Genomic DNA, 9,965 nt, shown 5'->3' on the forward strand with positions numbered 1-9,965 from the left:
CGGCCCCGGCAGCTCTCCCGGCCCCGCAGGCCCAGCGCGCCGCGGAGCCCTTCTCCGCCATGGAGTTGGAGGATGACTTCGGTGAGGCTCGGGGTAGAGTCTCGCGGGGGGAAGGGGACCCCGGCCCCAGCAGGTCTGGGTCTGTCTCTGTGCCTGAGCCAAGGGGGCTCCAGTGGGTTGTTGATTATTTTAACTAGGCCAATGTTACAGGTGGGTACCACACCATGCGTGCTTCTGGTGTGGATGGGGTCTGGCCTTTAGGAAGCATCTGAATAAAGTGGCTTAATTTGGTTAAAGCGTTGCTCCGGCCTGTAGCTATTGTCTCAGCTGACTCCAGACATACATTGCTAGGATTGTTGTGGATTTGTGTTTGCATGCAGTATGGCTAAAGGACGGGGATCTCATTTGCACGTGGCATTGCTGTGGTGCCCTGGAGGCTTTGCTCATTGCAGCCTTGTGTTAACTACATCTGTTTACCTCATCAAGCCAGCTCCAGCGTTTGCTGGTTTGTGTACTGTGGTGAGGGCTTTCCTCTTCCTCTGGTACTCACCTCTGTCTCCTTCCTTTTACTGGTATTGTGCTTGGTCTGATCTTGCATTGAGGCAGTTCACAGAGAAACCACTTCTGGTTGCTCTTCCAGGGGCAGCTGAACCAGTACAAAGCTTGTCAATCCTTCTTAATGATGAAGAAGTCTTTAGTTTTCAACTGTTCTAATGACCTAAACTGTCCAATGGAGGTGAGAGGTGCTCACAGGGGGCAGAGCTGACAGCAGCAGCACTGCACAGCTGAGATGGAAAGAAGGATTAGGTCTGTCCTTCCTTCCTAGTGGCTCACAGCATGAAGTCTGCTCGGTGTGACTTGTGGAACAACGTCTTAGCTAGCTGGCAGCCCATGGGCTGATACAGCTCCCTGATCTGGCTGTTGAGACAACTGAGCACCAATGCATGTGTAAGAGAAGGGGATGTGATGGCAGGGGAGAGGCTAAACAGCAGCAGCCCATACTTAGATCTGTTTAAGCTGCTGTGTAATCAAATCCTAAACATGCTAAATGCCTGTGCAAAAAGAGTGGCAGAGCAGAAAGATGAAAGAAGCCTGGTTTGGCTCTCTTGTGTGTACCCTACAAACAGACCCACAGGCAGCAGAGGGGACCTATGCCTCTTTCTGGCTGCCTCTCTTACTCACTGAGAATATGGAAATGTGGGGGGTTTTAATAGATATATTTATATTTTAATATATTTTATCTATAGATAGATTAAAAAAATTATATCATGTATGCATGCACTCATGCTGCTTTACTGTTCAGTGCCTAGATTCTTAGGTGGTTTAGCCAGTTTAATAACTCCTCAGCTCCTAAATAATTGCATGACTTATGAAAAATTTTACTTAGAAGTCCTGTGCACCACGTTAGGCACACTGCTTCCTCAGAAATGAAGCTAAATTGTCTGGTATTCTTCTTCCAGCAAAACTAGTTGTTGATCAAAAAAGATTTGGTTCAGACTGACAATGTTCCTGAAGGCGCTGGTGGGTGTGTCATCATCCCACTGATTCTCCTCTAAGATAGCTGGAGAAGTACTGCTGTCCTCATTCACTGTGAGTAAGTGTGGTTACCTACCTAATATGGTAACTTAAAGAGTTATTATGCTCAGTGCTGACTATTCTCTGTTTTGACTAACATCCCAGTCACTGCAAACTTCAAAATGAATTTGTTTGGTTATGCAGAACAGGTGCCTGCCTTAATGAATGGTTTCAAACTAAGAATAACTGGTTTAACTCCGTAAGGTCACAGCCCTGATGTGGTGGTATGTTTTTTTCCACTTCACTTAGTGATGCTAGATCTTGTCTTTCTAACTAGGTTTTTTTTTTTCCCCTCTGTTCTTCCATTCTACTAGATGTTTTGGATCCAGAGAGGTTAATACAATGTCCATATAATAAACATCATCGAATCAGAGCCTGTCGGTTTCCCTATCACCTTGTAAAGTGTAGGAAGGTAAGCTGGACTGCCTGCCAAACAAGGCACCGAATGGGAGTAATTCTGTGCATGTAAATATTACATGCCTGTTCTCATTCTTGCTGCATTTTCTGGCTGGCTGGAGGAAGTTCCTGACAAATAGCCTTGTTTAGCCCCTATTTCATATAACTTCATTTTTTTGTTTAGTAATAGCTTCAAACACATGTGTTGTGGTTTAACCCAGCAGGCAGCTAAACACCACACAGCCGTTTGCTCACTCCTCCCCGCCCCCTGCAGTGGGATGGGGGAGAGAATCGGGAAAAAAAAAGTAAAATTCGTGGGTTGAGATAAAGACAGTTTAATAGGACAGAAAAGGAAGGGAAAATAATAATAATAACAATGACAAAAGAATATACAAAATAAGTGATGCACAATGCAATTGCTCACCATCCGCTGACCAATGCCCAGCTAGTCCTGAGCAGTGGTCACCCCTCCCCCAGCTAACTCCCCCCAGTTTATATACTGAGCATGACATCACATGGTATGAAATATCCCTTTGGCCAGTTTGGGTCAGCTGTCCTGGCTGTGCCCCCTCCCAGCTTCTCACTGGCAGGGGATGAGAAGCTGAAAAGTCCTTGACTAGTGTAAGCACTGCTTAAAACATCAGTGTGTTATCAATATTATTCTCATCCTAAATCCAAAACACAGCACCGTACCAGCTACTAGGAAGAAAATTAACTCTATCCCAACGGAAACCAGGACAAAATGTTAATTCATGTAAGACCAGTGTGGTTCAGTTGAAAGGAGATAGAGATTATTCATGGTTATGTCAGGGAGGAAATTCTGGTCTCTTTCAGCAGCTCACATGGAGGTCAGATACATTTTTCCACTTTAAGTTGAAGAGAGAATTCAGTTCAAGTTACGTGCACCCCTTCTGGCTGGTCAGGGTAGAAGTGGTGTGATGTTGCAATTCATTCTTTAAGTGCTGGAAATGCAGCTGCATAGCAGAGTGGGTTTTTTTGTTTTTGTTTGTTTTGCTAATAACTATTTAATGTGCATCTGGCAAAAATTCCACATCCTGGGCTCAGCACATATGGGAGAGGCTTTTTTCCCCCGCTCTGTTATCCAGAATTTGAATACAAATCCTTTATAGGAAGCATTCCTTCCTCTCTCCTCTGTTGTCCTCATGGTTTGTTTTCTTTAAACCTGTCAAGTGCTAGCATCTCACTGAGCTTTGGGTTTTTGCCGAGACCTTTTAAAACCCAATTGTTCCTCTTTAAGTTTACCAGTAAGTTTGCCAATGTGTTTTTGAAATAGTATAACAGTGCTGTGCCTTCCAGTTAAGATGCAGTTGTAGGGTGTGTGTCCTGGTATCAGTACTTATAAACAACTCATTTTGGTAGAACTAGAGCCTTAAAAAAATATTAAGCAACTAGTGAAAGCGGTGGACAGAGCTAAGTGGCAAGTACCTTCATCTTTCCAACATTCAAGAGGGCTGAAATTTTCCTTGTTGACCGCCCTGCAAATTTTGGCAAGAATGTGCATGTGAGCTAGGTGAATAATGTTGGCAAGTAAATTTTTAACCATGTTGGTTTTGTCCTTCTGTTGCATAACTGATGACCAGACAGTTTTGGCAAGCTTACCTCATTAGGAGGATGAGGTGAGATAGTGATCAATAATCAGATGTAGCTGTGTCTGTAAGTAATTAGCAGAAGAAGGGCTTGGGGATTATCATCTGATCCATCTGAAGATGCCACTCTGTGATTATTTGCAGTGGCAAGTGTCTGGGTGGAGATTGTCCTTCTTGCTTGGTAGTTTGTTGAATTTCCTTTGCATACCCTATGCATAAAATCCAATTAAACGCTTCCACCTGCCTCAGCTTCCCATTGCTTTGTGCAGAATGCAGCCCTGCCACACAAATGGGGACACCGCAAGCAGGGCAAGTTGAATCCTCTCAGCTTGAACTGCGTTAGCAGAAGCTTCTCAATGCTATGCAGCCAGAATAGCTTGCTCAAGCTAGTTGAAGCAAATGATGGACACATGAGGACACAGCAACCCTAGCTGTATAGACCAGGTAATGACAACTGCCTTGGATGTGCCTGCAGCCTGTGCTGCAGTCACATATCAGTGGTAGTGGAGGAGACACTGCCTCAAGCAGCGTCTGTACGAGGCACTTCTGTCTCTGCATCTGCCTCAGGTGCAAGTCTGATCCCTGACCAGCAGAGCTGCATCAGCCAGAACCAGGCAGGCACTGGTTCAGTGGCAAAGTTGTGCTTTTCCCAGTAAAGGCTGTATCATGTGCAGGGGGTGGACTAATTTACCGTAGTGATGGCTGAGCACTGCCAGTAGAACCTGTGTCTGTGATAAAGTTTTACTTGAATGGTAATCCTGTAGCACCAAAGTCTGCAGGTAGAACACTGCTAACTCCCTAGCTGTTTTGAAAGGTTTAAGGAATTCCTCTGCCTTTGTGCCTGCTTATTTAAAAAAAAAAATACCTGAATGGTTTAGATTTCCCTAACATCTCTCCCCCGTTGTTTTTAGAATAGTTTCATCTGTGCTTTAAATGATGCAGCCGTATTGCCAGTGTTGCAGTAAATTGTAGGGAGTTTAGCTGAGGGTATGTTTCATTTCAGTCAACTCAATGGTGGCTCAGTTTCTCAGTGAATTGTGTTTTAAAGAACAGTCATGTTGGTTTCCCCTTGCATTTTTAGTAAGTGTCTGAACAATATATTGCCATTCCTTGTTTAGTCTTTTTTTTTTAAAGCAACATCACAAATATCCTTGGGTTTTTTTTCTATGGATCAGCAAGAGGTAAGTGAACTTGAGAGAGATTGCACATAATTTGGTTTTCCCTTGTCTAGAGCTACCCTGAAGTTGCAAAGGAATTGGCCACGTGCCCCTTCAATGCTCGCCATCTAGTTCCTCAGGCTGACCTCAGCGATCACATAACAAAGTGCAATGACAAAGGGTTCATTGAGCAAGATATAGGTAAGAGAACCACCCGTGCTCCGAGATGTTTGTTCATCCTGGGGACTGAGGTCTCCTGTTTGTAAGGATAGCTCATAGGATAACCGAAAAGTGGGAGTCAAATTATTGTCTATAGCTTTGTGTGACACAGCAGCTTTGGGGAAACTTGAGTCTTACTTGCTTTTGATTTATTGGGTAGGTTCATGAGAATATTGCAGATGCTCCCAGTAGGCCTTTCACATATTTTGTTACCAGGCTTGTTGCATAAAAAGGTTGTACCCTAGACTGTGCACGTTGAAGTACCCCCAACAGGAGCTGGGATGCTTTAATGACCAGAAGGACAGGCCCTTCTTTTTGTAGAGCTGATCTCCCTTTGTTGAGGCTTGACCACTGATGCCATGTGAAAAGTTGATTTCACCAAACAGGTGTCTAAGCTATGGAAACCTCTGCAGCTGTTCTCCTCCAGGGCAACCTGAATAGTTCACTCCCACCAAGAAATGGGGCAGCTCCTCTTCCAGGCTCCTCTGCTGCTGCACTTGCTTCATCTGCCATACAATTAAGATTTCAGCCTCCAGCCCAGTGAGACAAGGTGGGAGGGGGGCTGTCCAAAAAACCCCAAAATATTTGGGAAGGCATCCTGTGCTATGCAGTGTCTTTTACATCCCCTGCAGTGGCTCTTTAACTATTGCCACACTACAGAGCAGATAGATAGTTTTCTATCTTCTGTAGAGTTGCACTTAGGCTAGCAGTGATACCTGCATTCATGAAAGCAGGTTTCCTTTCACTCGAGCGTTCCTGCTGCAAAGTTCCAGGGGCAGAGTCTTTTCCTGTTCGTTGAAAAAAGCAAATTTGAAGTTGATTGATTTCAGATCAATACCTGGCTCCTGGGTGTACCTAACCTGTCTGCATTGTGCAGGGTTTCCTCTAAAGCCAAAAGATGTTTTACAGCTTGATCCAAAGCACTTAATGCCTCTGAAGCAGGATTGACTGCTAGTCACTGAGTTTTCTCTCTTCCTGAAGTGAATCAGTCCTCTGGCTTCCAGAGAGAGCAGATGAATGCTGTGAGCACGTGGCAGGCACCTCCATGTGATGAAGACTGGGAAACAGGTGAGGAACTTCCCTGTCTGCCACACTGCTGCCTTCTCCCTGGTCCTGTCCTTCAACTCCACTTGGGACAGGGCGAGTCCAGAGATGCTGTTCACTTAGGTCTCAGTTGTAGGACGCCTTGCTTATGCTCGTTCCTAAAAACATGCATCTCTCAACCCAGCAGGCTTTTCTTGGTATAGAGAACTATTCAACATGCCTGCCATAACTGGCATTTCCAAGCATCTGCTCCTTCCCATATAAGCTCTTGTACCTTATGTGCAATGATGACAATGGAAACATGGTAACTTTTATGTTCCTTGGTTAAATGACAGTGAAGCAGACACATTCATCATTAGATCAACTTTTACTTCCTCTTGAACATGTAGAAATTGTCTGGACAGAGATATTCTGATCTGATCGTGGTTGCTGGAGTTTCTTAGTTCTGAGCCACAACATCTGTTTCTTTTTGCAGAGTCGCTGGAGCAGTCACATTCTCCTTTTGTTTGGGGCATGACCAACTCTGGCATAAACAGGTAGCAAATGCAAGTTTGATTCCTTACAACAATGTTTTGTACAGAGGAATATTGCAGCTGACTCCCAGCCCAGCCTCAATGGCTGGACATGGGCTGACTTTGCTGCTGTACAAACCCTGGGAGGGGGGAAACTGATTAACAGTGAACGTTCTTAGGGTGCTGGTTCAGTGTTACTTGCTTTCTCATATGACTGGCCCATACAAGAGAAAGAAGCCCTTAGGAACACAGGTACTCTCTGCTCTTGTATGCGTGCGGCAGGGTGCTCTTCCTGCCCGTGGCCTATGTTCAGTTCCCGCTGGATGTCTGGCCAATGTGCAGGGGAGAAAGGTGCTGAGCCCTTATGCTGACTTTGCAGATGCGGCCAGGTGCCTCCCTCTGGAGCCTTTTCAAACAGTTACTGAGGTTCTGTTGAGCTAATAGTTAGCTAGCAGTCCCTTCTGACCTCCTGTCACCTTAGACTTGGCAGACATGCTGGCATTAGGGCCCTATGTTAGCAGAAATCTTTCCCCTCTTGCCCTTTGCAAAGTGTGATCACAGTTTGGGTTTGGGGGAGTGAGGAGCTTAATGGCCAGCTGCAAACTGGATGGAGCTACCGTGACTGGTTTCTCATATGACTGGCCATGATCCGACAGTGGATCATGATTGCAGGCTGTATACAAGATGTGATGGCACCACCAGAGTTGCCAAAGTATGTTTTAAGGTTCTTCTAAGCCCATATGCAGCAACAGTCCTGCACTTGACAGCTCTGCAGTTCTGTATGAGATCAACCATGATAGACCTCTCCTTCCATAAGGGGTTGCAACAGTGCTGTCTGGTTTCACTTGTTACACTTTTTGGAAAATTTTCTAGTGTTTAGAGCATATATAGCTCTTCTAAGCACCGCCACCTCCGAGTAGCAAAGTACTATCCCCTTATGTCCCTGCTGTCCTCCATGCTATAATGAAATGCATAAATTGAAGCAAGTGCATTTGTCAGGAGAAGTAACTGAAGTCTTTCAGTTCCAGTGCCACCTTTGAACAAAAGAATTGCTTGCCTTCGAGAGTACGTGCCCCTGAGTCCTTCCCATATGCCGTATCATGGAAAGGCTGTAAGTACTATGCATGTGGTTTTGGCACTGTGACTTCTGTAGATGGTGGCAGTTGCTGAAATCTCTGGCTGCAGCAATGCTTTATGGCCACCGGTGCACGGACAGGAGGGGTAGTATATAACACCTGCCTCCTTGAGAGCAGCTTCTGAGGGAATCTGATGCTTGGATCATCCTCTGTATCCTTTCTTTGAAGCATCCTCTGTATTCTTTATTTCATATTCTTGACAGTCCCTTTATTACAGTGGTCCAATTTAAGCAGCCCCGCTCCCCAGCCACTTTGGCTCTGTCTCTCTAAACACAAGTCCTTCCACACTACCTACGCTAACCCCTTTCACCCCCCCACCCTCCCCCCGACTTAAACCAAATTATTTCCTTGCTTTGTGCAACTCTGCTCACTGTCAGATGCAGCTAAGTCAGAGCAGGGGTAAAATTAGGGCTGCTTAAACCAGCACTGCTGGGGGGAAAAAACCTATCAAATTGTATCTGGAGGTGGGAGGGAGCTACCCCTGTTGAAGTGTCTGGTGCTGAAATCACAGACCGTTATTTGCCGTTAGCAGCAAAGCAAAAGCTTGAAGGTGCTTTGAGGAATGACTGTCTCGTTTCCCACTTGGAGCAACTAAACCCGGTACTCTCGGGGCTTTGCAGGCATGGCTTCTGCACAAGCCAGTGACTGTGCAATTGCCATAGTGTCAGGCTGAATCTGCCAAACCAAATTAAAATGTCACCTGTAGATAAGCCTGTTGCCAAGGTGACAAGTGCTGCTTCAGCAAAGGCTGCTCTCACTTGGGGGAGTGGAGGAAATTCTTGTGGTTTTCTCCATCTCATGCAAAAAATGTCTTGCCCTTTTCAGAGTTTGGAGTATTAGTGTCTCTTCCCCCTGGAAGTTCATTCCCCCCAGCACTAAATGGCTCCCTTTATAGGACTGTAGAGCTTCTGCGGATGGCAGATATTCTCTGGACCTGATGGCAGGACTCCATAGACTTGGCTGTTGTTGCATGACGTGTTTTTGCAATGTTTGAGTTTGTAAAACCGTCCTTGGTTGCCAAATCTTTTTCCCGAGCGTTTGTTTCGTAAGTTACCCTCATCTTCATTTGGTGATCTTTGTTACCGTTATTGAGTAAATGGACTGATAAATTTACACAGCACCAACTGAGAAACCTTCCCTCCTCAGACAGCAGTGAGTAGTTAACAGGAAAAACGCAGGAATTGGCAAGTCTCTGTTGGTTCACTTGTCAAATGGCAGCACTGATGATCTGTGAAGTTGTTCTATTTGCTCCAGTGATTTGGAAACAGCCGGAGAACTCTTCTGAAGTGGTGATGGCTTTTAAGGGGCGGGGGTGGGGAAGGGGGGTGATTCTAAGCAGAGGAGGTAGGGTCTGATTATGTTCCTAATCAGAGAAGTGATAGTGGGAAACAGAACAGCATGGGGGGTTGCACATACCACTAAAATCCTGTCCCTTAGCTTGATGCTTTAGAACAAGTGTGTGCATTTGCAAAAGAGGCCCATTCAGAGTTGTGTACTTATGGTGTTTTGTGCGTGTTTTGTGCGAACTGTAAACAAAGGCATGCAATTATGCTGGGGGGGGGAGGAAATGCCCTGTAAAAATGGCAGGTTATTTTTAATTCAGGCCTTGGTGTAGCAGGAACTATTACAGTCTCGTTTCAGTGGAAGTCAGGAACCACACAACAGAGTAATTTCCAGGAATTTCAACCCTGCACCATAAGCATGTGTCTTGCATCTGCAAAGCAACACTACATATTACTGTTCTCGGGGTTATATGGTGTCGAGTGATTTCTGTGGAACTTTTACTGGACACTTGTGAGAATGTTTGGTTGTTTGCTGGGGAGGTGCAGAAAACTTTCTCTGCACTAAGCTGTGGTCATGATGTTATATCTGTAGCCAGTGAAGTCATATTTGAGGGCCTGTTACAGCTTGGAGAGCATAAAGTAAGTTCTGAGAGTTTCACCAGCCTGTGAAGAGGCTGAGACTTCCTACTGCATAATGTTTAATTAAAATCACCTGGATCAGCCAAACCTAGAAGTATTTTTTTAGTGCATGCACTTTTTGCTTTTTATCTTGTCAGCATCTGAGTTTGTCCACATAGGGTATGTAAAGTGGACAGTTTTGGCTTTAAACGACATCGTCATTTACAGAAAATTCTGTCTTCTTCCTAGAAAGCATCCTGATCACACCTTTGCAGCTTCAAGCCGTAAGCCTTAACTTTGTCACGTGGGTGCGTGGTGCTTCAAGTCATACAATAATGGGGAATCCTCTGTGAATTCCTTATCATATGCGTAATACCAAACAGGTGAAGTTTAAAGAGTACACTTAAGTGCTTGTCTA

The 9,965-nt window shown here is 45.1% G+C and overlaps 1 protein-coding gene across 1 annotated transcript; it reads left to right on the plus strand.

Annotated features, from left to right (window-relative positions):
* The first annotated feature begins 51 nt into the window (after window positions 1-51).
* GTSF1 (gametocyte specific factor 1) lies at window positions 52-9,965 on the plus strand. Its single transcript, XM_009287849.2, has 6 exons — window positions 52-81; window positions 4,810-4,936; window positions 5,936-6,022; window positions 6,474-6,534; window positions 7,533-7,621; window positions 9,797-9,965. Coding segments are annotated over exons 1-6 (375 nt in total). The 5' UTR covers window positions 52-72; the 3' UTR covers window positions 9,799-9,965.

This window comes from Aptenodytes forsteri, unplaced genomic scaffold (genome assembly GCF_000699145.1).
Source record: "Aptenodytes forsteri isolate BGI_AS27 unplaced genomic scaffold, ASM69914v1 Scaffold249, whole genome shotgun sequence".
In the NCBI taxonomy this organism is placed as follows: domain Eukaryota; kingdom Metazoa; phylum Chordata; class Aves; order Sphenisciformes; family Spheniscidae; genus Aptenodytes; species Aptenodytes forsteri.